This window comes from Nicotiana tabacum, chromosome 12 (assembly GCF_000715075.1).
Source record: "Nicotiana tabacum cultivar K326 chromosome 12, ASM71507v2, whole genome shotgun sequence".
Lineage (NCBI taxonomy): Eukaryota > Viridiplantae > Streptophyta > Magnoliopsida > Solanales > Solanaceae > Nicotiana > Nicotiana tabacum.
The window spans coordinates 46,103,845-46,131,660 of NC_134091.1; the positions used below are offsets into that span (position 1 = coordinate 46,103,845).

General features: G+C 38.4%; 3 protein-coding genes and 1 long non-coding RNA gene across 8 annotated transcripts; 3 read left to right on the top strand and 1 right to left on the bottom strand.

Annotated features, from left to right (window-relative positions):
- The first annotated feature begins 4,170 nt into the window (after positions 1 to 4,170).
- LOC107816828 (actin-85C-like) lies at positions 4,171 to 4,720 on the top strand. The gene is made up of 2 exons (XM_075227297.1): positions 4,171 to 4,375; positions 4,461 to 4,720. The coding sequence occupies exons 1-2, from the start codon at positions 4,171 to 4,173 to the stop codon at positions 4,718 to 4,720; spliced, it is 465 nt and encodes a 154-aa protein (XP_075083398.1).
- Positions 4,721 to 6,461: 1,741 nt separating this feature from the next.
- LOC107816829 (uncharacterized) lies at positions 6,462 to 7,070 on the top strand. The gene has a single exon (XM_016642571.1). It carries the CDS (start codon positions 6,462 to 6,464, stop codon positions 7,068 to 7,070), a length of 609 nt encoding a protein of 202 aa, XP_016498057.1.
- Positions 7,071 to 14,315: 7,245 nt separating this feature from the next.
- On the bottom strand, positions 14,316 to 19,548 carry LOC142166861 (uncharacterized). The gene is made up of 2 exons (XR_012697277.1): positions 18,418 to 19,548; positions 14,316 to 15,010 (listed from the first exon to the last, which is right to left on the bottom strand). It is a non-coding gene; the product is annotated as an uncharacterized LOC142166861 (long non-coding RNA).
- A 125-nt stretch (positions 19,549 to 19,673) lies between these two features.
- On the top strand, positions 19,674 to 22,721 carry LOC107816839 (actin-like). 5 transcript variants are annotated; one of them, XR_012697276.1, is made up of 7 exons: positions 19,674 to 19,825; positions 19,912 to 20,305; positions 20,465 to 20,598; positions 20,732 to 20,802; positions 21,157 to 21,208; positions 22,122 to 22,190; positions 22,344 to 22,721. XR_012697276.1 is itself a non-coding variant. In XM_016642586.2 (5 exons), the coding sequence occupies exons 1-4, from the start codon at positions 19,766 to 19,768 to the stop codon at positions 20,795 to 20,797; spliced, it is 654 nt and encodes a 217-aa protein (XP_016498072.1). In that variant the 5' UTR covers positions 19,674 to 19,765; the 3' UTR covers positions 20,798 to 20,802; positions 22,122 to 22,721. The 5 variants fall into 5 exon arrangements, 1 of the variants encoding a protein (XP_016498072.1); XR_001655052.2 differs by having other exon boundaries at positions 20,732 to 21,208; XR_001655051.2 differs by having other exon boundaries at positions 22,122 to 22,721.
- The last annotated feature ends 5,095 nt before the right edge of the window (positions 22,722 to 27,816 follow it).

The window sequence follows — 27,816 nt, forward strand, 5'->3', positions numbered from 1 at the left end:
ACGAACAGAACATGTGCTCTGATACCAGTTGTTGGGAATAAACCCCTTACAGAAATAACATTCACAGTAATAAAAGCGGAATAATAACGTAGCACCGAGATACGATAATTAACAAGAATAAAAGAGTGACTACGACACCAAGATTTTTATGTGAAAAACCCTTTTGAATAAGAGAAAAAATTACGGCCCCGAGACGAGCAACTAATATCACTATAGCAAAGAATTTTATACTTTGTAGGTCCGAGTAAAATAATCCAAAGACCACTACAACACTCAAAAGAAATAACCCTCTTTTGATATTCCCACCTCACTATAAAATCGCTCACTCTCTATTTTCCTCTACACAGTCTAGTGGTGAGCACCCTCCACTTCTAACCAAGAGGTTGTAAGTTCGAGTCACCTCAAAGTTCTTGGAGGGAGGGAGTTGAGGGTCTATCGGAAACAGCTTCTCTACCCCAGGGTAGGGGTAAGGTCTACGTACACACTACCCTCCCCAGACCCCACTAGTGGGATTATACTGGGTTGTTATTGTTGTTGTAGTCTATTTCTCACAATGACTGAAAAATACTCTCTGCAACTATTGTGTTGCTTCTCTTTCTGTGTAGTGAAATAAAGAAGCCGAAGCTCTCCTTTTATAGGAGAAATATCCTACCTCTTCAACCAATCAGAATGAAGGATTGGTTGAAAATTTGCAATACAAATATTTTCTTTCTTCCGCCTACTAATTTGACATTTTCCTTCTGCAGCCTACCATATTTGACAATGCAAAAGAAAAGATGGCTGCCAATCAAAGGAAGAAAGTTATCTTCCTTAATTTATGGGATGGACCCCAAAAGATCTAGGGTTCGAAACCAACTTGCATAACTCCTGGGTCGAGCCTATCGCACAGGGCTTGCCTAGTGTGGTCTACCCTCCTGTGTGATTTGCGGGCTATTACACAAGAGCGAAGTTTACCATGTACGCACTCAAAGGGTAGCGGCTGCGGGTTCCCTTGTTACAAAAAACGAATAAAAAAACATAACCATGCTACGAAAGATTGATTCCAATTAAAACTGAAATAACATCAATTGACAAGTAGAGTTTTCTTATTCTTTAGGGTTACTATAGCACCAATTAAAGAAAAACTCTAACTAATTATTCTTAACTTATTTCTTGAATGCTATCTTCAAACATTGAAAATTGTATTTTAGTTATCACCATATATAGCACTTTGCATGTCTGCCTTGCGTTCTCATATTTCTTAAGTTTAGTGATTCCTATGCTACCATTCTTTGTGAATGTGAATGTTTTTTCAGTCTAGAGTAGTTGTGCAGCTACTAATAAATCTTGGTCTAGAGTGAGGACACGTTCTTTCGGAAATACTACTAGCTAATTTTCAGCATTTTTCTCTTTCTTTTCATGGGCAGGAAGGTGAATTAGGATTTGGAAAATCAATGTTCTGGGATTTCAACATGAGTGAGATATCTTCAAATTTCTTGAATGAATTCCTACTGCACCAATCTATCTGTCACGATTCATTTTCTGAACAAGCCGTGACGGGCACCCGATCATTAAACTTGACCGATCGAACCATCTGCGCTTATCAAATCTATTATAACTTCAAACTTTATATGCAACAAGACAAAAGTTTAACCAAATACTTTCAATTAATTTAAATATCTAAAATAAACCAACTCCAAAAATATTTTCGTAGTAACCACTGAAATACCGCTGAGTTATTATCAAAAAAATCTGAATCTTAACCCAACGACTGTGTCTATGAAGCCTCTATTGATAAATTGATGCACTGCTCAGGACATAAAATTTCCTGGCCAGTTCTCTAAGTAAACAAAGAAATAGTTAAATAATGACGACTCAAAGGAGTACTCTACGAATAAAAGCGGAGCTCACCAATAGCACTGGAAGTGAGGGAAGCCCTAACCTGTAGCCTGCTCGCCTGCAAATTATGTTCCTACGTTGTACCGCAGACAAACGTAGGTTCCCAAAAGAGAATGTCAGTACCATCCATTGTACTCAGTGAGTCTCAATGACAGGGGACGAAACTTTAATAAAATATACATTATGAGCAAAGATTCTAAATGCATGTAAAACATAAAGCTTATAAGAACAATTCTAAAATAATTGCATAATAACAGTTTATGAACATTCTAAAAGAAATTCTTTTCTTCTTCTTTCTTATTAAAAAATAATTCACTTTATACTTCGGGAGTTCCAACTATCCTGACCTCTTTTTGTCTTAGTCACCGTGTGATCGGCACGAGTTCTATCCCAACCTGATCGAATAGGCCCAATCCACGAGGTGCCACTTGCTTCATGGTTCTCAGCGCTCATGTATCATACCTTAGCCTGGCTAAGTAAATTCTCAGCAACGAGACCCTCGGCTCGTGTGCTCCCTACTTTGGCACAAGTAGTTTCAGGAAGTCAACGCCTTGGTCAGGACCCACGGCCTGGACGATGACCCCTTCTCAGAATAGAGGATACTCCCAAAAATCTTTTCTTACTAAAACTTCTTCTTGTGACTTTTTAAGTTTAAATCCTTTCTGGAACATTCTATACATACTCATACTGTTATCCTTAAATGTAAAGTATGGCATAAGAATGAAATAAACATTCAAAAGTATTTCTAAAGATTCTTGCTTCTTCATAAATTTTCAACATGAAAATGGCATATAAGAATAACACAAAAATCTGAAAATTTATGCACATATATCATAATAAATCATCTAAACTTTTGCTAGAACAGTTCTAAGTTAATAAATACTCACTCGCTCCAATTAAGTACATATAAACTCTTTTAAGCAATTAATCAAACACCTTGTATGCGTGCTTTTGTGAGTTAAACCACTTTAGTAAAGGGTTATATCAACTCACCTCAAAACTGCTTAAGCCAATACGCAAGCCCCAGTCCAATTTATACCCGTCAAATAATTGATTCTACAATAACCAGTGCATTTTAATCAATTTTAAAGTTTCTCACCTAAACATGAAATTTACTGTTGATACAGAAAAAGAAGGGAATTAACTATTCAATTCTTACCTATTACTACTGTAGGATAATTGACAATAGGGAATTTTATATATCTGCGTTTAAGAATTAATGATTTATAAAGAACCCTAGAATTTTATTTTCGTTGCCTGCGTGCCTTGCGTGACAGAACAGAGTTATGTTTCTGTTTAATCCTTAAAGCCCTTTGTTTAATCCTTTGCCTTAAAGGGCTAAGGCTTGTCACGTGCTTCCTTATTTTTTTGGTTTTTCCCTTTTTTTTTGGTTTTGACTTAACTAATATTTAATTATACTTACTTTTAATAATTAATAATATTAAAATTATTAATATTCCCCTAATTGTATATTCAATTATTTATAAATAGAGAAGTAACTCAAAAGTCAATCACAAGGGTTTAAGTATAATTTAAGATTAAAAGAAAAATAATTAAATTCTATATTTAGCATGTGTTGAAACTTTTATAGATTTGAGGAGTGTTACACTATCTAAGCTTGAGCTTGAGGGCAGATAAAAAGAGAATCAGACAATGTATATAAAGGAAGAAATTACTCACAGACCAAGCTGACTTTGTGAGTATTTTTCACTTTGACTTTGTATTTGTACCAGTGATGTCTCACCTAAATTATACTTGCAAAATAAATATTTTTGAAATCCTTAGGAGATGGCTGATGTGAAGGATATTCAACCACTTGTTATTGAAAACGGAACTCGAATGAGCAAGGTTAGAGATAACTGCTTGCAAATTCAGCTTCATACATTGTGTTAACTGTATTACTTACCTATGTGACCTACTAATGAATAATAACTGCCTTGTTTGTTTCTTTAGGTCGGCTTTGATGGGGATGATTCTCCAAAGGGCTGTTTTGGTCCTCGTCATACTCGCAGTCAAAATTTTCATCGAGGGGTGTCAAAAAATAATTAACTAGCTACATCAAAAAGTCAAGAGGAGTCAACGTATAGTAAGTATATATAAAATATAAAAACTTATCTAGCAATATAGTGTAATTTTTTGGCTTGGTTCAATGTGGCTCCGCCACTACATACTAGCATCAAAGTTGGAATGGAACTGAAAGATGCCTATGTTGGCGATCAAGCTCAGTCTAAAAGAGGTATTTTGACTCTGAGATATCCTCTTGAAGAAGGCATAGTAATCCACTAGGATGAGATGGAGAAATTATGGCATCGCACATTTTACAATGAGCTCCGTGTTGCTCCCAAGGAGCATCCTATTCTGCTGACTGAGGCACCACTTAACCTCGAAGCAAACGGAGAGAAAATGACTCATATCATGTATGAGACATTCAATTTGCCAGCCATGTATATTGCAAACCAGGCTGTTCTCTCTCTATTTGCTAATGGTCGCACAACTGGTAAGAAGAAGAAGGAATACCAGCATATTCTGGTTCTCTACTATTATAGTCAAGTGACTAATTTCGTTTATCGTTTTGCAACAAGGTATTGTTCTTAATTCTGGTGATGGTGTGACCCACACTGTCCCCATCTATGAGGGACATGCACTTCCCCATGCTATCTCAAGGTTAGATCTTGGTGGTTGTGATCTTATTAATATCCTCTGGGAGACTCTTTGTGTTATTAACTGTGCCGTTGAATCAAGATACAAATATTTCTCTCTAATCTCAGCGTTTGCACTATACGCTCCACTATATGGAGCCACCGGACGGCAGTCTTCAGGCGCGTCCGGCTACCCAAAATGATCTCCTACCTAGTGGGGATACTCTCACCGTTCCACATCAGTCCAAATCATCCTATGCTACTGCTATTTCTAATGTAGCTCGCCCTAACCTAAATCAAGACCTCCATGGATGACCTCCAGTTCTAGCAAGAACCACAACACACAATGGCATGCCAGCTGTGATTTTTAAGGCTAAGGACTACTATGGAGTGATGGCGGAAGAATGCAAATTTCTAATCGTGGGAAGATTCCTAAAAATTCGACCCAAAATTGAAAAAATCATGTCGGCATTTGTAGAGAAGGTTGCTCTGAAAGGCAACGCTAAAATTGGTGTTTATGATAACAAAAATATTTTTATTCAGTGCTATAATCTGGAAAATTTCGATATTGTTTGGTTCAAAAGAAGAATTGAAATTGAAGGTCTTGAGATGTGGCTTACTAAATGGACACCCGATTGGAAACCTGAAGAGGATATTCCTATTTCTCCTGTTTGGGTGCTTTTGCCCAAATTGCTGCAACATCTACATACCTGGGAATATATTAAATAAATTATTAGACCCATTGGAATTCCTCTGGGATTGGATATGGCAACAAAAGGTTAGACCAGTGGATGGTCAAGGTTAGAGTAGAAATTGATCTACTCAAACCCTAACTTTATCATGTATGGGTTGGTCTAGAAAACGATAATACTGCTCTCAAGGGATTTGCTCAGAAAGTGAAGTATGAAGTTGTCCCAAGATATTATAAACACTGCAGATTACTTGTACATTCAATTGCTCAATGTAGAGCACTTGAAAAGAAAAAACAAACTGAATCACAGGAAAAGGATGGGGGGAAAGAAGAGGTGAACGACAAAGGAACTGAACAAGCGGAAGTGAGCAAAGAGAAATCAGATAACACAATGAACAAGACTTGATTACAAGAGGAGGTTAGGACTCTCACTAATGAGGCTGAAACTATAGATAAGAGTTCTAACCTTATCACTAAGAGCGCCAAAGTTGCTAAGGATCCTGAACCTAGCAATAAAAGCTCCAAAGATAAAGAGAAGAGGAAAAGGAGGAGGAGAAATGTAATACAGAAGATTATCCAAAAAAAATAAGGTCAACAAAGTCACGAGCCAACTTCATTTAGTGGAAGGAACTATCCAAGTTCCTGGAGCTCCTTATAAAAAAACTCAAGACAGTATAAAGTCTCCTGTGGTGGAAGATGAGGGATCATCTGGAACCAAGAAAATCCAAAATAAAAAAGAATGTCTTCTGATTACTGACCAAATGGAAGATGGAAAGATTGTATCCTCCTATACTGTCCAAAACCATCCAGTTTTGGTGCAAAATTCATTTAATCAACTCCAAAATGATGAGTTGGAAGAATCACAAGACAAAGAAAAGAACAACTTAAAAGGGACTCTGGTGATTGAATTAGGGATGGTTAAAGTTATCACATCTCCTAAATCCAAACATGCAGTAGCGAAGACAGGGAAGCAAGGAATAGAAGCAGGGGGGAAATAACTCTCAACCTATCAACACTGAGGGATCGAATAGTGATGAGGTGGCAAATAGCCTGGCTGAGGCCTTTGATCCTTCTAATAAAAGTCAACAAGATGAAATAGCTATGCATATCACTGAAGTGATAAGCAAAGGTGGACTTTCACCTAGAGGACCACAATCTACTAAAGACAAGCCTAACAAAGTTAAAGCATCACATCTCCCACCTCCCAGAGGAAGAGGAAGACCTGCGAAAAAATCCCAATCTTGATGTTTCCAATGATTAGTACAATCATTTGGAATATAAGAGGAGTGGAATCAAAAGGTGCCTTTGACAGGCTCATCAAACTTGTTAATTTTTACAAAGTTTCTTTTGTGGCCCTTCTTGAACCTTTTGTTCATAGCTCTAATTTAGAGCAATACAAGAGGAAGTTGGGTTTCCAACATACTATTGCTAATTGTAATGGTAAGATTTGGTGCTTCTGGGATGCAGATTATACATGTACTGTCATTAGTAACTACAAACAACAACTGACTTTATCAGTTCAACATGCTATGGTGCAGGACACCTACTGGGTAACCATAGTATATGCAAAGACAAAGGCCAGGAGGAAAAAGAAATTATGGCAAAAACTGGAGCAGATAAAGGACATAATTCAAGGTCCATGGTCCATGTTTGGAGACTTCAACTCCATTATGCAAGCCATTGAGAAAAAAGGAGGCAGGCCTCATAGGATCAGGAAAAGCAAAGACTTTATTAATTATATGGATGACTATTGCATGATAGATGCAGGTTACATTGGTAATGACTTCACATGGTCTAATAATAGAAAGAGACGTAAAAGAATCAGTGAGAGACTTGACAGAGTGCTCTACAATGATGAGTGATCTGAATACTTTCCAGTAGTGACAGCCAGGCACCTCCCTCGGACTGGCTCAGACCACAACATGCTATTAATGTAATGCAATACTGTAGAAGCTCCCGCCATCAAGTACTTTAAATTTTTGAACTTTTGGGTACATCAACCTAGTTTTCAGAATATAGTCAAGACAACTTGGGAGGAGGATTTTACTGGCAATGCAATGTGGATCCTCCAACAAAAATATAAAAAACTTGCTAAAAAGTTAAGTGTTTGGTCCAAAAATACAATTGGCAATGTTTTTGACGAAGTGAAGAGTCTGGAAGACCGGGTAGAAACAATGGAAGCTATCTATGAAGCTGATGACAGTGAGTATAATAGAACCAACCTTCACAGCCTTTATGCCGAGCAGATTTACTGGACTAAGGTCCAAACCAACATCTTAAAGCAAAAAGATAGAGTTAAGTGGGAGGAGGAAGGTGATACTAATTCAAAATTCTTCCATAGTGTTATTAGACAGAGGAGAAAGAGAGCCTATTTACACAGAATCAAGGACAGACAAGGCCACTGGGTCCAAGGGATCGATCAAATCTCAAATGAAGCTATCAATTACTTTAGTAATCTCTTCACTCAGCCTGACACTACACCTAATATGGATATTATTCACAGAATTGAGAAGACAATTTCTGTTAAGGATCATTATTGGATTACCTCTCGTCCTACTATTGAGGAAGTTAAAGATGCTATTTTTTGTATGGATCCTAATTCCGTTGTAGGACCAGATGGTTTTAATGGATTTTTCTATCAGAACTGCTGGGGTGTTATATCATCAGAGGTGGTGGACATGGTTCATGAATTTTTTGCCGGCAAGAAGTTAACCAAATACTATACTCACACTTATCTTGTACTAATCCCAAAGGTTGAATCTCCCTTTGATTTTTCACAACTCAGACCTATAAGCCTTAGCAATTTCTCTAACAAGATTATCTCCAAAATCATAACTAATAGGCTCTCTAGCATGCTTCATAAACTGGTTTCACAAAATCAGTCTGGCTTTATGAAAGGGAGATTAATCTCTGAGAACGTGTTGTTAACACATAAAATTGTTCATAACATAAAAATGAACAATCCGGGGGCCAATTTCGTTATCAAACTAGACATGGCTAAGGCATATGATAAAGTTTCTTGGAGCTTCGTCACAGCAGTTTTGAAGCAAATGGGCTTCTCAGACATGTTTGTTGGCATTATATCTAGGCTCATCTCTGATGTGTGGTATTCTATCCTTATTAATGGAACTAGACAAAGCTTTTTTCACTCTACTAGAGATCTTAAACAAGGGGACCCCCTTTCCCCGACCTTATTCATCTTAGCTGCCGAAACCTTAACCAAGGTTCTTAACAGTCTCCATGATAGAGAAGGTTATATTGGCTTCTCAATGAACCAGAATGGCCCACAGATCAACCATCTCTGTTATGCAGATGACCTAGTCATCTTCTCTTCAGGGAATAAGAGATGAATCAAGATGACCATGAATGCACTACACCAATATGAAGAAGTTTCAGGTCAGGAGATTAGCAAGGAGAAAAGTTTCTTCGCCACTATCGCTCAAACTCCAAAGCCTAAGAGAAGAATGATAGAAAGAGTCATAGGCTACAAGCATCAATATTTTCCTTTTAAGTATCTAGGTTGCCCTATTTACTGTGGGAGAAAAACAATATTCTACTTCAATGATATAGTTACTAAGGTTTAGAACAAGATCAAAGGTTGGCAAGGTAACCTATTATCTGTTGGGGATAGAGCCACACTCATCAAGCATGTTCTTTAGTCCCAATCTCTTCATATCTTGGCTGCAATATCACCTCCCAAAATGATTTTCAAGCAATTAGAAAATATTTTGCTAATTTTTTCTAGGGTTATAATGACACAAAAAAGAAGTACCATTGGAGAGCATGGGATAAATTATGCTACCCTACTTCAGAAGGAGGTGCTGGTTTTAAAAGGTTTCATGATATCTCTAAGTCCTTTAATGCAAAGAGATGGTTGAGGCTAAGATCTGAAAATAACCTTTTATCTAGTTTTCTAATGAACAAATACTGTCAGAGAAGCCATCCTATGTCCAAACAAAAACAGAATGGTGACTCTAGCAACTGGAAAGACCTTATGAATATGAGGTAACAAGTTGACAAACATATCATATGGAGAATTCAAGCTGGTAACATATCCTTTTGGTGGGATAACTGGATTGGTTCTAGCCCTCTATACCAGATTCTGCAGCTTCAGTCTAAACCTAGGCATCTTATATTGGATGACTGCATTACAGATGAGGGAATATGAGACCTTGATTTCATAAGTCAATTGGTTCCAGCTGATATCTTAGATAAGATTTCCCAAATTCCAATTGGTGACAGAAGGGAGGCAGACATTGCTATATGGACACCTTCCACTAATGGGAGATTCAATTGTTCTACTGTCTTTGAAATTGTAAGACAGAGGAAAGACCAGCTGCAGGTATGGATCAATACTTGGCCTAAATATGTTCCTTTTAAAGTTTCTTTTACTTTATGGAGAATTTTAAATAGAAAAATTCCTGTTGATACTATCATATCTAGATTTGGTCGATGCATTATTTTTCGGTGTTCATGTTGTGTGCCCCCTAGGGAAGAGACTATTAATCACCTCTTCCTAGAAAGTGATACTGCTAAAGCAGTTTGGAACCTTTGTGAAAATTATTTTTCCCGAAATAGCATCCCACGTTTTAGCCCACTTTATCACACCGCATGACTTCTAGTAATTTCCCTACTGGCCACGCATATCAATCCCACCTTATCTCACCACATGAATTTCAACCCCAAAATCTTATATCACTACATGCGTATCAATATCACAACGTAACACAAATCGCACCTCAAGTGCCTAATATCACAACTTGCCAAAGAAATCAACAATAATAGTGTTTTTACAATAGAGAGTCCATGGCTCAACCACAATGTACACAAGAGTCTTAACAATAACAACCGAAAGTGAATGACTCAACATAATAGTATTTCACCACTTAACACTTTGCCTCAATGTGAATCACGACCCTTATAACTCAATACCAATTTCAACAACAAGATATTCCAAGAATGACAAGTTCAAGAAAAGAGTTCAACGGTTAAATAATGAATACAAAATAAAGGAAACAAGAACTTTAATTAAACATGTAGAGCAATTTGCAAGTAAGAGATAAGACAAGTAGAACATGTGAAAATAAGATAACTCAATTAAGGCATGAAAGGAATCGACATAGCTAAAATCGGTAATTTTCACGTTTATCCCATGTACACACTCGTCACCTTGCGTACACGGCTTTCACACATCAGAAGATGATAGTTGAGGGTTTAGAGGGATGAAGAGACGTGGAAGAGTGCGTGGATGTTTAGCGGTTTTTAAGGATTTGAGATACAGAGTTCTATTAAAATAATATTACTAAAGATTTTAAGCGCCAACGGACTTATTTTTAATTGCTATAAATTAGCTACACCTTTCTGCTAGATAGCTAATCTGGATTCTTTCACGAAAAGGTATTTTATTTCTAAATCTCCTAAAAGATATTCTAGATGAATTCTCCACAAATTTAATTAGGATGGTGAGATAGGATAAGAAATAATGACGGGACAAAGTCATCATTTTAATTATACATAGAAAAATTATTTTAAATATGTGGGTTGTGGCCACACCAATTTTGATAAATTTTCATATTTAAACATTCGTAATTAATAAATTGCCATAATAATAATTTTCTTGAGATTAACTTGGATTCGTCCATAGCTAAACAAAATATTAGTAACATATTGGAATTTCCCGCCAAAGTTTAGTTATAGATTTGGCAAGGAAACATCCTTAGCTACTTTTTAGCTAGAGATTAGCAACGGAATATATTCCTAGCTAACAAATAAAGTTCCTTAGGAAAAATAATTAGCGCCAAAATAGAATTCCCTCTAACATTTAGCTATAGATTAGCTAGGAGACTTTTCTTGCTAACACATTGCTAGGGATTTGCTACGGACTATGTCCCTATCTAACCTATGATCTTTTGGAAAAATAAATTTAGCGCCAAATTAGAATTCCCGCTAAAAATTAGCTATAACTTTGGCTTGGGAAAATCTCTAGCTATGTTTTAGCAAGGAATGGTCCCTAGCTAATTCCTATCTATATTATGACTAGATTCTTAATCGAAAACATTTGCAAGGAAATGTGACTTTTCTAGCTAAATTCCTAGCTAAAGGTGCATATTAGCTAGGGATATGTGTATCCAAGCTAAATTCCATAGCTAATGTCCTGTTTTCTTGTAGTGTTTGTCTCTGTTCTCTGTTTCACTTGTATTTATGCGCTTGCTACTGGTTATTGGTTGCTCAATGATTTGTTGGTGTAAATGGTTTACTAATTTTGGGTTTTTGAGTTTTGAATTTAGGTGAAGTTTGGCATTTGTTATGATGATTTCATATGATTATAAAATAAGAACGTGCTATTGATTATCTCCCTGTGACCTAAAGGTCACGGGTTCAAGTCATGAAACCAGTCACTAATGTTTGTATTAGGGTAGACTGTCTATATCACATCCCTTGGGATGAGATCCTTCTCCTTACCCTGCATGAATGCGGGATGTCTTGTGTTCCGGGCTGCCCTTTTTTCCCTTTTTCTGACGATATGAATGCTTTGCGGTGTAACTAAATTGATAATTTAGTCTAGATTACCCACGTAAGTATGGGTGTACATAGGTCGGGTTGGTTCGAATTTTTCAATTACCAAACCAAACCAATGGTGTCGGGTTTTTAAATCTATAAACCAAACTAAATCAAAGAAATCAGATTTTTCAATCTTGATTTTTCTCGGGTTTTTTCTAAAGTCTTTATAGCACAAAATATGTAACGTGTGCTCCAAATATTTCTTAAGTCCTAATAAGATACAAGTATATAGTAATATATTTTTTAAGAAAATAACACAATAATATGAGATAAGTCATAGCATTATATTAAAATATTCAATAGCAAAGATAATAAAATTCATAATAAAAATTAACATAATCTAAAAATACTACTCCCTCCGTTTCAATTTATCTGAACCAATTTGACTGGACACGGAGTTTAGGAAAAGATAGAAGACTTTTAAACTTATATTGTAAAATGAGGCACACATATTTTGTGCAGCTATAAATTATTGCATAAAGGTAAATTGTTTCCAAATAGGAAAAATGGTCATTCTTTTTGGCATGGACTAAAAAGGAAATAGGTTCACATAAATTGAAACGGAGAGAGTATATAAGGCATGCTTAAATAAGTATATCTAATAAGTACTATTAATTACATAATTAAGTACTAAAGAAAAAGATAAACTAAGTTATGAATTTTCATTATAAACCAATGTAAAACTAAAAATAGATATCCAACACTATCGTCATTCCTAGTGTTGAATTGAATTTCTTTTGTTATCACCAGTATTGATTTGAACTTTGTTTGAATTACTACATCTATGGGCTTTAAAATTTATTTACCATTCAAGAATGTTAAGTCCAAACTTGAAATAATACGTTAAAAGATAAAACTGTGAAAAAGTTTAAGAAATTTTTATAAATTACATTACAATAAATATTTATATGTATAGAATAGTTTTAAAAATCGTATAATTGTATTATCAGGTTGGTTTGGTTTCGGTCTGGCTTTTTTTTAGTTAAAACCAAACCAAACCAATTATGGTCGATTTTTTTTCAATACTAACCCAAATCAAACCAAACCATATCGGGGTTTTCTTTTCGGTTTGGTGCAGTCTATCGGTTTACACGCGTACACTTAGTATTAATCAATACTAGAACTATTCATTAGATTTTAGGCAGAAGTGTTGGAGCTAAAAGGGGATTTACAAGATAAAATTTTCTTTCTGGTTCTATAAAACAGTTTCTTTGATTTCGAAATAGTCTTTTTTGCTCCATCGCATGAAATAGGAATGAACCCCTACCTTTGCCCGCCAACAGTAACAACATAAAACTGGGAAAGAAACATATATAATTTTCTTTTTGGCTCTTGATTATACTTTGCTTGTACTGGCCGGTCAGTTGATTTACACATTTGACATATTTACACATAGTAACTATTTGAGTTACTTGGGAAGTTCATGATTCAGTTTCATGGGTAGCAATAGCATGATCACTTTCCACAATTCCACCAATAAATCATATCATCTACTTAAAGAGCAAGACCTTTTTCTTATTTCCTTTTCCTCATAACAAAGAGGAAGGCCTTAAAGTTTTGTGCTTTCTTGTGTTTAAAAAGAAAAATATAATCAGGCAACAAGCAATGGTGTTAGTAGAGTTTTCTTATTCTTTAAGGTTACTATAGGTGATTTTCATAGCAGGAGTATGTGCCTAACATTCTGTGTCTTATAAAGTTCATCACCCTTTGCTAGAATTGCAGTCTGTGAGGTCTTGGGGCTGCCGTTCTATTGGCTTTTCTTAACTTAAAAATCTTTTATCTGTTCGCTCGCATTTTGGTCTATACTAAATGTAAAAGTGGGGAAGTTTAACATAAGGCGACGACAAGAACTGAGATAGTTTGCCAAAGAAAAGAATTTTGAGAGCTAAAAGTGAGTTAGGGAAGTAAGCAACCCAAGGATTTTGGAAAATTTATGTTTGGGCCCTTAACGTGAGTGACATATCTTCAATGAACTCTGACTGCACCAGCTGACCTTTGTTATTCCTTCTGTCTCCAAGTTTTTGCATGAACCCCCTATTTGTTGTCATCACTATGTCGTATCTATTGTCTTTGTTGTTTTCTTTGCCTTTAACAATAAAGGGGATGTTCATGTGCTAATAGCTGATGACTTTTACTGGAAATATAAAAATCTCTCTCTCCTTGAGCTTGAAGGGAGATAAAAAGGAGAACCGAACAATATACTATTAAGGAAGAAATTATCTCATTGACTGAGCTGATTTTATGAACAATTGATAATGGAATCTCAGATAATGGTCTCTCATGGTTCATCTCAGAAGAAGAAGAATGAAGAAGAAAGTTCAAGGATTTTAGGGTCTGTTGAAGAAGATAAAGACCTAAGCCGCCTAAAGAAAAGAGACCAAGTTTCAGACCATAAGTCTCACAAACTAAAAGACTTATGATCGATACAAACTATGTGATGGATAAACGGGTTGGACTCTCTTTTTGTCTTGGACTTGGTTTTATATTAAGTGGGCCTTCAAATTTCAGTGATTTCATCGGCCCAAATTATGGAATAGCCCAGAAGATACAAACAGATATCTTACATAGTAGATAGGATTATTCTTTGTAAATATTCCTTTTGTTTGTTACAAAAGCTGTTAGGAATAGACTAGTAAAATAGTGACACTTGACAAAGTTTATTTAAACTAGATTCCATTCTTTTGTATATATAGATTACATTGTAAAGAGAAATATACACTAGAAAATTTCTACAATTCTCCTACTCTCGTCTTTCATGGTATCAGAGCAGTAGCTCGATTCTGGAAAATCCAGTCTTCTTTTCTTGATTTTCTGTCACTAATCCATTTGTTTCATCATGTCTGATGCTGGTGAAACCTCCGTAGTTCTAGTTACTGGTGGAAATGGAGTCAACTTCGACCCAAATCACCCCTACTTCCTTCATTCCTCAGATGCACCTGGAATGAGTCTAGTAAATGCAGTCTTCGATGGCAGAGGTTTCCAAGGCTGGAGGAGATCTGTGCCGATAGCCCTCTCGGCAAAGAATAAGCTGGGATTTATCAATGGTAGTTGTCCAGTACCTGCTGCCACCTCAAAGGACCACCAACCATGGAGTAGATGTAACGACATGGTTACTTCATGGCTACTTAACTCACTATCCAAAGACATTGGAGATAGTGTCATTTATTCAAAATCTGTACTGGATCTGTGGATGAGTCTTGAACACAGATTTGGACAGTCCAATGGTGCAAAACTGTATCACCTACGGAAGGAATTACATGGATTATCACAAGGAACAAATGACATAGCAACTTATTTCACCAAGCTCAAACGCTTATGGGATGAGCTGGATTCTTTGAAGTCAAATATCAAGTGTAACTGTGCTCGTGTATGTGATGGAAAGAAATTGTTGGAGAAATCACAAGAGGATGAGAGGTTGATTCAATTTCTCATGGGGTTGAATGAATCCTATGTTCAAGCTAGAGGAAACATCCTAATGATGAATCCTCTACCAAGCATCAACCATACCTATTCACTCATTCTTCAAGATGAGAATCAGAGATAGATATATGCTAACCCCCTAATATCCTCTAATTCTTCAGCTTTCATGGTAGGAAGCCATGGGAGTTTTTCAAATCAAAACAACTTTTCATAGAGAAATGGAAAGCAAAAACTCACTAATCAATTTCAAAGGAACCAAAATGGGTTTCAGAGATCTGGGAATCAAAGTCCAAAACTACCTACTGCTAAGGCCAAGAAATCAAAGTTTAATCCTAATGTGTCTTGTACCTACTGCAAGAAAACAAGACACTCAGTGGCAAATTGCTACAGAATTATAGGCTTTTCTAAAAACTTTGAGTTCACAAATGGGAAGACAGGTCAAGGACCTATCAGAAGTAATGGGGCTTTCTCAGAAGAACAGGGAGGAGATGCCAGCAACAATTACAATCATGCTTTGGAACATCATTTATCTAAGGACCGGTTCTCTCAACTGATGCAGTTGATAAAGCAGATCAAAGTTTCAGATTCAGGAAGTTCAAACTCAGAAGTAAATGCAAATACAGTTGCTGTTACAATTGTGAAATACTCTGGATCTTATTTTTCAGTTTTTAATTCCAGCACTTGGATAATAGATTCAGGGGCTTCTGAACATATATGTTTTAATTCAAATGCTTTTATTTCACTTACCCCACTCCCTGTGTCACTACACATTAATTTTTCTGATTCATCTAGGATAACAGTCACTCACATAGGAAAGATATCCATTCTTCCTAACTATGTTCTAGAGAGAGTTCTTTATATACCTACTTTCAGATACAATTTGTTATCTGTTAATAGGTTTTGTTCACAATTTCTTTGCATCATCTCATTCTCCTCTAATCAATATCTATTGCAAGCCTCTTTAGTGAAGAGTGCTCAAGTTTTTGGTGAAGTAAGAGAGGGATTATACCTATTGGAACCTACTGTTATCAACTCTAGGAATAGTACTGAAGAGAGTGTAGCTACATCTTTTAAGAATAGTGATTCTGTTCAGTTTTCAGCACCTTTTCCTTTTTCTGCAAATGCTATTTCTAATATAAACCTTTGGTACATTAGATTGGGGTATTTTCCTTTTTCATCAATGAAAAACTTCAGTTTTATCTCTTTTCCTTCTAATTTTTCATGTTTCTGTGATGTTTGTCCTAAAGCTAGACAAACTAGATCCCCATTCCCTCTAAATCAAATCAAAACAAAAATAGCATTTGAATTAATACATGTTGATGTTTGGGGTCTCTACAAGGTCCCTACTTATAATGGATATAAGTATTTTTTAACTGTTGTGGATGATTACAATAGAGGAACTTGGACATTTCTATTGAGCACAAAGAGTAATGCATTTGGGGTTTTGAAAAATTTCTTAGTCATGGTTGAAAGGCAGTTTGGAGTCAAGGTGCAAAAGCTAAGAACAGATAATGCATTTGAACTTGGGAGAGGCAGTCAAGAATCTGCCTTCCTCTCTTCACAGGGAATTCTTCATCAAACAAGTTGTGTAGCAACCCCTCAACAAAATGGAATAGTTGAAAGGAAGCACAGGCATCTCCTGGATATTGCAAGAGCTCTATTATTTCAATCACATATTCCTATTGCCTATTGGGGAGAATGTGTACTAATAGCTACTTATTTGATGAACAGGTTACTTTCCAAAGTTCTCAAGGGACAGATACCTTTTTATGTACTGTTTAACCAACCTACATCCTATAATCAACTCAAGAGTTTTGGTTGCTATGTGTCTACCTTGTCTAATGGAAGAAGTAAGTTTTACCCTAGAGCAAAAGCTTGTATGTTTTTGGGATATCCTCTAGGACAGAAGGGATACAAACTGTTGGAATTAGACACCGGAAAGATTGTGGTATCTAGAGATGTTCACTTTGTTGAGGATAAGTATCCTTTAGTTACTAATCCTGCTCCCTCTTCTCCAGACTCTATATTTCCCACATCTTCTCTAATGGATACTGCCTACCCTACATCTCCACCAATTTCCCCTTCACTAAATACACATTCCCAATTCCCTCTAGTGAACAGCTACCTCATGACTCCAGTTCACCTAGTCCTAGCAGCAGTACCGAGAGTTTTCCCTCTTCTGTAATTCCAGCTAGTTTCCAACCACCTCAGAATGTTCATTCATCTAGAAACAATCCCTCATCTAGCCCTCATTCACCTAGGAGCAATTCTTATGACCATGTCTTAACACCACCTGCACCTAGGAGATCTGGTAGAGAAACTCAATGGCCAAGCCATTTCAAGGATTACATTTGTAATAACATCTTTCTCACTCAATTTACTGATTCTTGTCTAAAACAACCTACTAAGCCTAATGTTTACTCTTTTGGAGCTTTGTCAGCACATAATCAATACATCATGAAGTCCATTTTAGAAGTACAAGAGCCTGTTAATTATTCTCAAGTCTCTATGCATCCTGGTTGGCAAAAGGCTATGGACTCAGAAATTGCAGTTCTACAAGAGAACCATACTTGGGATGTGGTACTATTACCTAAAGGAAATAAGGCATTGCCTTGCAAATGGGTTTACAAAGTCAAGCATAAATTAGATGGTTCAATAGAGAGACTCAAGGCTAGATTAGTAGTTAGGGGAGATATTCAAAGGGAAGGAATAGATTATACAGACACATTCTCACCAGTGGTCAAAATGACCACTATCAGATGTTTAATGGGAATAGCAGCAAAGAAGGACTGGCCAATCTATCAATTAGATGTGAGCAATGCTTTTCTACATGGAGACTTACAAGAGGAAGTATACATGAAATTTCCATCTGGAATGTCTTCCCCAAGTCCTAACCATGTTTGTCTACTCAGAAAGTCTCTTTATGGGTTAAAACAAGCTCACGGCAGGGGTATGCTCGACTTGCAGGTGCATTAAGTTTCAAAGGCTATTCTTCCTCTATGAATGACTACTCCCTATTCTTTAAACGTACTGGGAATCTAACTTCTATTGTCGCAGTGTATGTCGACGACATTCTTATCAGTGGTAATGATTCTCAAGAAATTTCAGCACTTAAATCATTTCTTAGCACAGAGTTCAAAGTTAAAGATTTGGGAAATCTGTATTTTTCCTAGGAATGGAAATTCTCAGGGAAGCGCAAGGAATTATTATGTGTCAAAGGAAATTTACCTTGGACTTATTGCATGAATTTGATGTCTCGAATTCACCTTGTTTTTCTTCCCCTCTTGAACCATCTTCAAAGCTTAGTGCTAATGAAGGACCTCTAATCTCCAATCCTACTGTATTCCGTCATCTTGTTGGGAAGCTAAATTATCTCACTCACACTAGACCAGACTTGTCCTTTGCTGTCCTTAAACTCAGCCAATACATGCAAAGTCCTTGTCTTTCTCACTACATGGCAGCCATTCGAGTTCTAAGATACCTCCGTTCAGATCCCGGACAAGGTATTATTTTGAACTCAGATCCCTCTCTCAAGCTTGTGGCTTTTTGTGATGCCGGCTGGGCTTCTTGCCCTGAGTCCCGGCGTTCTGTCAGTGGGTTTTACATCGCTCTAGGAAGGTCACCCATTTCATGGAAATCGAAGAAGCAAGCTTCAATTTCTTTATCTTCCGCTGAAGCGGAATATAGATCCATGCGTAGGGTTGTTGCTAAATTGACATGGCTCATTCGATTACTTGAAGATTTGTCTGTATCTCCATCTTTGCATGTTCCCGTTCTCTCTGATAGCAAATCGGCCATTCATATTGCCCGGAATCCAGTATTCCACAAAAGGACAAAGCACGGGGAATTAGACTGTCATTTCGTCCGACAACAGTACCTTTCCGGTCTAATTTCACTCTCACACATTCCTTCCTCTTCACAGCTCGCCGATCCCTTCACCAAATCTCTATCAGGACCAGCTCATAACTCTGCTCTTCGCAAGATGGGTGTTACTTTCGTCCCTTCCAACTTGAGGGGGGATACTGAGATAATGGAATTTCAGATAATGATCTCTCATGGTTCATCTCAGAAGAAGAAGAATGAAGAAGAAAGTTCAAGGATTTTAGGGTATGTTAAAGAAGAAGATAAAGACCTAAGCCGCCTAAAGAAAAGAGACCAAGTTTCAGACCATAAGTCTCACAAACTAAAAGACTTATGATCGATACAAATTATGTGTGATGGATAAACGGGCTGGATTCTCTTTTTGTCTTGGACTTGGTTTTATATTAAGTGGGCCTTCAAATTTCAGTGATTTCATCGGCCCAAATTATGGAATAGCCCAGAAGATACAAACAGATATCTTACATAGTAGATAGGATTATTCTTTGTAAATATTCCTTTTGTTTGTTACAAAAGCTGTTAGGAATAGACTAGTAAAATAGTGCCACTTGGCAAAGTTTGTTTAGACTAGATTCCATTTTTTTGTATATATAGATTACATTGTAAAGAGAAATATACACAGAAAATTTCTACAATTCTCCTACTCTCTTCTTTCAATATTATACTTTGCAAAATAAAAATTTGAAGTCCTTACAAGATGGCTGATGGGAAGGATACTCGACCACTTGTTATTGACAATGGAACTAAATTGAGCAAGGTTAGTTAGAACAAACTGCTTGCAATTTCAGGGCATGTGACATACGAATGAATAATACGTAACTATTTTGTTGTTTGTTTCTTTAGGCCGGTTTTGCTGGGGATGATTCTCCAAGGGCAGTTTTCGAAAGTATAGTTGGTCGTCCTCGTCACACTGGCATCATGCCTGGAATGGGACAAAAAGATGCTTATGTTGGTTATGAAGCTCAGCGGAGAAGAGGTATTTTGACTTCGAAATATCCAATTAAACATGGCATAGTAAGCAATTGGGATGATACGGAGAAAATCTGGCATCACACATTTTGCAATGAACTCCGTGTTGATCCATGGGAGCATCCCGTTCTGCTGACTGAGGCACCACGTAACCCCAAAGCAAACCGAGAGAAAATGACTCAAATCATTTTTGAGAAATTCAATATTCCAGCCATGTATATTGCAATTCCGGCCATTCTTTCTCTGTTTGCTAATGGTCGTACAACTGGTAAGAATAATACCACTGTTTTAGTCAGTCACTAATTTTTTTTGTTATTTTCAACAAGGTATTGTTCTTGATTCCGGCGATGGTGTGACGTTGATATTAGGAAATATTTATTTTCTAACATTGTTCTTACTGGTGGATCTACTATGTTTCCGGGCATAGCGGAACGTATGAGCAAGGAAATCTCTGCTCTCTCTCCAAGCCGCATGAAGATCAAGGTGATTGCACCGCCCGAGAGAAAGTACAGCGCTCGGATAGGAGGATCAATTCTAGCTTCCCTCAGTACTTTCCAACAAGTTAGTTTCTTTTTGCTTTAGTTGACTGATCAGTCATTCAATCAACCGCGTCTCATTCCCAAATAAATTGTTCTAATTGTGAATGTCTTCTTTAAGCTCGAGGGATCAGAACTAACTTCTACTTGTTGTGCAGATGTGGATAGTGAAGGCCGAGTATGATGAATCTGGTCCCGCAATTGTCCACAGGAAGTGTCTCTAGGAGTGGTTTGATAACTTCAATCCCTCTTAGTTAATTCTATCAAGTGAATGCATTAAACTTATCATCATCACAAATTAAAAACTGTCTTTCTTGTAAGTGGGCTTTAAAAAGGATGGTTCACTATTCAAGCAAGAAAGACAACCTCGGACTTGGCTCTTTTTGGCAGCCCCTCTCTAATTATATATTATCTCCTTTAATTTGCTTATAAGGTTTTATAAGGAAAGAAAGCACTTGCTTGGGTCTCACAATTAGTTCTTAATTTTCATTATTTCACGCATATATGGAAGTAAGTTTCTGGAGCTGGTCCTTCTTCATAGCCTAAAGAATACATACCCAATTAATTACTTCTTATTTTCTAGCTTGAAGACTTGAAGATGATGGCAGAAGATAGAACTTTATAAACTATTAAAGGTTCGTTTAGTTTACTTACATGAATGGTGTTTTTCGTTATTGTATCCCAAAATTATCTAGTTTTCTAAATTACTATTTATTTAATCCCAAGTTCGTTTGACAAATTATTGAGCTATACAATTGGAATGAGGGATGAAACAAGAAGAAGATCTTACGCCCTTTGATTTTATTGTCCAAGAAAGATGACACTCGTAACAACTTAATCACGGAAAAGTTTTAGTTAATTCTTCAGAAACTATATTTTCCATCTACTCCTCATGGTAATCATGAATTTTGCTAATTTCATGTTTAAGTTTACACAAAATAAATTCGCGATTCTTATCCCTAACTAACTAATATTTCCCAGGCTTATATTTCTTCTTTTTTTCCTTTTTGAAAGTTTTCTTATTACTAGCTATAATCAATATAAGATGTGCATATATGTAAAAGATTACAAATTGTACATGTTTATATTCGCTTCAAGTACTTCTCTATTTAAATCTTGATAGTCAATAAAAAGGAGCTATTTTATGTTCCAGGTAAGAAGAGTATCCTGGACCAATAAGAACAAAAACTTATGGCGATTTCTTTTCAAAAACACAGTTACTAGTAAATGAACCATTCTTGAATCAACTATTTTTCCAGGGACCATTACAACCATTCTTGAACCAATTATTTTTTCAGGGGAAAAGTATGATTTAATTAGAACCCCTTCTTTCCAATTACTTCAGTATAAGTTCAGAAGCATCAAAATTCTGTAGCCATATTCTTAAAAGCAATAAAGTCCAATATGACTATTCGTCGAACAAGTCCTTGACACTATTGATAATTGTTCCAATAATTATTCGATCTTTTATTCCACAACAACCCCTTCTCCGACCTCAACAAACAAAATTTCAAGTGAACTAATGATGAATATTGGTTGGTATTGCAGTTTTGAAATCCAAGAACAAAGGGTTGCTAGAGAGATCAATTGATCAAATATGTCAATAAGACTTCTCAGGTATGTGTGACAGCAGCTTTGGTACTAGCAAGCCCTGCATTAGTTATGGGCCTAGCAATTTTAAGCCTACCCTTAAAGCCAATATTAAAGAAAGTTCGTATATGGGTGAAATCGAGCTCATGGTGCATCCTAACCTCCGATAAAATAAGCCAGGTTCGAGACATTGCAACAAGGGACCGAAATCGAGTTAAAGTCCCATTAGGACAGAACCCGAGGGCATGGCGTCTGCCTTCGAGAATATCGAGGCCATGGTCTCAGAATCGGTCCTAGACTCGAACGACATCGAAGAACATTGTCAGACAATCTAACATAACCAACAGAAGGCTGAAATATCCGTGACTGGCCAAATATTACGGCAGGGATCTCGGCACGTATCGATAAAGAACCGGCAATCAGTTAATCAAAAGATTTTTTTACTTTTTATAGAGTTGTACCTAAAATAGGACTCCCCTACCATATAAAGGGGGTCTGCTAATTTATGAAAGACATTGTAACACGCACTCAAAAGAAATTATATTTTTTTTTTCTTCAGCTCTTGTTCTTTTTCATCTATAACGGTCTCAGTTATCTCGGCTCGAGAGTGGCTATTTCGTTAAGGCTGAAACTATGCAACTTGTGCTGCTTGAATTTATTTGTCTTTGTTTATTCAATAGCAACTTAATTTATCGCTTGTATCAAATTAATCCGCGTATCCTTAAAATCACCTACAAATTTAATTGTTATCCGATTTTGAGGGTAAATAGTTTGGTGCCCACCGTGGGAGTGGGGGTGGGATAGGGTAACTAAGTAAATTTCTAGATAAGTTGGGTTGAGATCCCTTTATTTTGGGGTGAACTTCATGGGTTATATTTGGGCTACTTTATGAGTCAGAATGGGCTACAAAAAATAATGGGTTAACTTGGGCTCATCCCAAATTAACCCATGAGCTAAAATGTTGTAGCCCAACCTATTAATCTCTGGGCGGGTTTGGGATCGAATAGCCAGCCCTGGGAACAGGTAACCAGAGTCCACGAACAAAACCGTACTCCAAAACCTCAGAAAGAGATTGAACGAAGCCAAAGGAATATGGAAAGAAATCTTGCCCGAAGTCCTATGGGCTTACCGTACGACCTCGAAGTCCAGTACCGGAGCCACCCCATTCTCGTTGGTTTACGGCGCCGAAGCTCTAATACCGGTCGATGTCGAAGAACCGATTCAGGTTGCGATACACAACCGAAGAATCAAACAACGAGACTATGAATACGAGCATGGAACTGTTAGATGAAAGGTACGAAGCCGCCCTCGTCCGGATGGTAGCCCAAAAAATAACGGATCGAGAGGTATTAAAATCGAAGAGCCAACCTTTGACACTTCAATGTTGGGGACTTAGTGTTGAGTAAGGTCACATTAAACACTCGAAACCCGAATGAAGGAAAGCTGGGACCAAACTGGAAAGGTCCGTATCAAATTATCGAGATCACCGGTAAAAGGGTCGTACAAACTCGGAGCAATGAACAGTGAGCGACTACCGAAAAACTGAAACGTAACTCACTTGAAGATATATTACTGCTAAGGTATGACCCCATTTACTGCTTTTATTTATTTACATTTTGGACTAACACTTGCAGGTAACTGTCAAAGAACGATATAATTTTTTAGGCCTGGAAGCACGCGTTGCACTCTTTTTCCCTTGAACCGGTTTTGTCCCAAATGTATTTTCCGGCATGGTTTTTAACAAGGCACCAGTGGATCGTACGAACTTAGAATCGAAGATCGATTGTCAACAGTATCCGAGGCTTCTCTATGATCTACCTCGAACACTGGGGGGCATCACCCTTGAAAAATAATTTTGGCAAGGAAAGAAACTTTGTGCTCGAATAGTCTAGGCTCGATCGATAGGATTGACTGTAAGGGCCAAATGGTCGAATGAATTGTGCCCACATAGACCACCCAAGCCCGGACATAAAGCTTGAACAGCACATGTGTAACTTTGTATGTTACGCACAAAATTGAAAGGAAGTTTCTACCTTGCGGATAAATATTTTGCCCCTTGAAAATTTTTGTTTCATACATTTGATCCCCCGAAGACATAGAGCCCCAGGGCCACCTCACTTGGGGACTTTCGCCCAAGGCAGGTTCGGACAGCCCGGGATAATAAAGTCCGGGGGCACAAAGCTTATTTGGCAGTGCCCGAATTTTAAAGGCTACGGCCACCCCCATTCGGGAAAGGTTATCTCGGTTAAGTCCGGATGACTCGGTGTAACAAGCCCACTGGGAAACACCCGAATTAGAAAGGCTACGATCGTATTAAAATGACTCAGAGACGTCCGAGACTCGTAACAAAAAACAAGGCCTTCAAAATTTCTAAACTGGTTCAAAAGGCTACCCTCGGCAAATTATAATCTAAAATATTCTAAGTACTTTGGGAAAATCTTCCAGACATACTGAGCCCCCACGAGTCTTAAACAAAATAATATCGAGAGTAAGGCATGTTCGAACCTTCAAACAAGTCCTAATTATTACGTACTAAGGCATTCAATATCTTTGCAATCATAAAGAAAAAAGCAAAAGGAAACGAGCTTAAAAACTGTCGAAGGGAAACAAGAGCCGTATATATATATATATATATATATATATATATATATATATATGCACGAATGTGTGAAAAGATCTTTACAAAGGTCAAATGGCCTTGATAAAAAAGTACAAAAGTACAAAAACAAAGAAAAATATATAAGGCACTTAAACAACTTGGTCTCCACCGGAGCCCGCCTCGTCACCCGGACCATCAGAGTCTTCTCCACCCCCAGATCCATCCGAACCCTTGGAGTCTTCTTCGTCCTCAGGATACACCATTTTCTTGGCCTCGGTTTTAAGCCCCTTAGCAGTTTTGACTTCGGCCGACAAATCAAAATCCCGAGCATGAACTTTCTCGAGGGCCTCCCTTTGTGACTGCCACTTCACATATTCGACGATATCTTTCAGTCGGTCTTGGGCTGCCTTGGCATCGGCCTTATACTGGGCCACCATCTCGTTGGCATCATCTTTGTTTCCTTGAACTACCGACTTGGCCTCTTTAAGCTCTTTGGCAAGGGTCTATTGATCGGAAAGAGCCGAGCTTAGCTGAGACTGGAGCTCCTCGATCTTTTGGGACCGTACCTCAGCCTTCTCCCTCGTCACTCGAAGCTGGTCCTCCGCCGAGGTCAACTGCGCCCGGGCAATCTCTTTTTCCAAGGCTAGACGGTTCATCCTACCTCTCCACTCTTCGGCCTCGACCTTGACTGCATCCATCTCGGCTCGGAGTTGGTCAATCCAATCAATCTTGTGTTGGACCTGCGGGTTTCGACTGTTAGTGACCATGTCTAGCTCATCGTCACTAACTTCAAAAAATTTAACATGTTCAACCAGGTCGGCGTGTTCTTTCCGAGCCACTTCCAACTCATCTCAAAGGCTATTAGCCTCCCCTTCACGCTGCTCGATAAGAAGTTTGTATGTGTCTCTCTTCTCAGTAAGCTCTCTGACTTTGGTTTGAGTTGGTTTAGCTCATCTTGATACCGGAGGAACGTTTCGTGGTGAAGCACCGAGGCCTACAAATACGAAGAAAAATTAGGATTATCCATGAATTAGTTCAAGTATAAGAGGAGAAATTGAAATCATCAAGAGTTATCTAAAGTTACCCGGTTCAGCGTCGCTTGTGCTTCGTTGAACAAGCAGGGCATGTCTACCTCATTCATTTTGGCTTGGTCTTCTTCGGTCACCAGGCACCGAAGGTAACTGGCCACCCCTACGGGGGCGAAAAGGACCCGGGTATCCTCCGGAATGGTGATGATGATAGATCGCTTCCGATCAGGCTCCACACTCGGGGCAGGGAATCGGTTGACCAATTTCGGGCTCAAGTTAGGCCCTCCTGCCCCCAAGGTCGGACTCTTGCTCGGTACCTCTATGTCACCTAATCCGATGACGTCTTCCGTAACGGTGGAATCTACACCATCAAAAAGCAGCGGAGGGGGTCGTCCGCTCTGTGGGCCCCCTAGTTGGGGCGCTCTTTCATTGTTTGAGCCTCATTGTACATGGACTCGGTGAACGAGTGCGACTCGGTGATGTCTATCACACCGGGTGCCTTTTTTGGGGTACTTCCCACATCCCGAAAAGCCTCGGCCTCGGTCCCCTCATCGACCTCCCTGGCTTGAGGTAGATCGTCCTCACGGATCTCTGGTTCAGTGCACCCCCCCCGAACGAGTGCGACTCGGTGATGTCTATCACACCGGGTGCCTTTTTTGGGGTACTTCCCACATCCCGAAAAGCCTTGGCCTCGGTCCCCTCATCGACCTCCCTGGCTTGAGGCAGATCATCCTCACGGATCTCTGGTTCAGTGCCCCCCCCTCTTTTCGAGCTGTGACAACTCACGGGACACTAGAACAAAAGGTTCTTCTTCTTCGAATTCGTCCCTTAGCCGATAGACATAATCCGAAGGTGGTGCTCGGGCGCTGGTTTTTTCTTTTGACTTGCGCACCAGCCTTCTCCTTGTTTTCTTTTTCTTCGAGCACGGGGAACTCGGAGCCCTTTTTCTTTTCTTTTCTTCGGCATGTCTCGGAGCAGGGAACTCGGTAGGTAAGTCCTCGCCATAGGCTGGAGGCCTCATCTCGATATCCTTAGATAAACCTACAAAAAAGAAGTAAAGGGAGTAAGGCTTAATGTAAAAAGAGGGGTTTTAATACTACCTACTCGGGAAAAGAGTCTTACCGTGGGAACGGGACTCCCAAAGGCCCTTCGAGAGATTGCGCCACAAGCGCTCAGAATAGGGCATCTGTGATACGATACCCTCGACCCATTCCTTGAGTTGAGGGACAGCGTTTGGGACTAGAGCAATAGTTGCACCACCACAAAGTACCGATAAGAAAAAGAGAAGTAAGTATAAAATCGACAATCGAAAGTAAATCATACTTATGTGAGGTGTTCCACTTCTCGGGAAACGGCATACACTCATCTGAGATTAAGTCTGAAGTCCTCACTAGGACAAAACGGCCTTGCCAACCCCGATCCCGATCCTCATCAATAATTGAGAACATGGCTTTACTGACCCGACGCATGAGCTTTATCAGCCCCTCCTCCCCCCGAAAGATTTGGGGACTGTATAAGTGAAGAAGATGGTCGATGGTGAATGAACACCCATCGATTTTGGTTCACAAAGAATCGAAGGAGGATCATAATCCTCCACGGTGAAGAATGGATCTGACCGAGGCATACCTCGTATCTCTTACAGAAATTTATGATGATAGGGTCTGCTGGGTCTAGTGTAAAGTGATATGTGTAAACACTTAAATATCCCTCGACATTGGTGGTAATGGCCTCATCGGGGTCGGGGACCACTATGTCCTTATAGACCCAGTTGCAGTCTTTTCGGACCGTGAGGAGGATCTCTTCGGTGATCGAGCAGATATATCTCGAGACCTCCTCACACCGGCCTTGCACGGAGGAAGGATTTTTGACTTGAAATCGACATTGACCGAGCATTGCCCAGTACTGGTTCATCAATGACAGCGCGCGAAATAGTCACTTCGGCCTCAGTAGCCGGTTGCGAAGTTGAAGGAGTTTCTTTCTGAGGAATGGTCTTGGAAATCTTTGCCATTTCTGTAAAAAATGGAGG

Excerpts from the sequence above, each read along its gene's own strand:
- LOC107816828 (XM_075227297.1), top strand. The coding sequence starts at position 4,171 with ATGGAGAAATTATGGCATCGCACATTTTACAATGAGCTCCGTGTTGCT. Across the intron at positions 4,376-4,460 it reads TGCTAATGGTCGCACAACTG|GTATTGTTCTTAATTCTGGT; the intron begins GTAAGAAGAAGA and ends TTTTGCAACAAG.
- LOC107816829 (XM_016642571.1), top strand. The coding sequence starts at position 6,462 with ATGATTAGTACAATCATTTGGAATATAAGAGGAGTGGAATCAAAAGGT.
- LOC107816839 (XM_016642586.2), top strand. The coding sequence starts at position 19,766 with ATGGCTGATGGGAAGGATACTCGACCACTTGTTATTGACAATGGAACT. Across the intron at positions 19,826-19,911 it reads ATGGAACTAAATTGAGCAAG|GCCGGTTTTGCTGGGGATGA; the intron begins GTTAGTTAGAAC and ends TTGTTTCTTTAG. Across the intron at positions 20,306-20,464 it reads TGCTAATGGTCGTACAACTG|CGGAACGTATGAGCAAGGAA; the intron begins GTAAGAATAATA and ends TTCCGGGCATAG.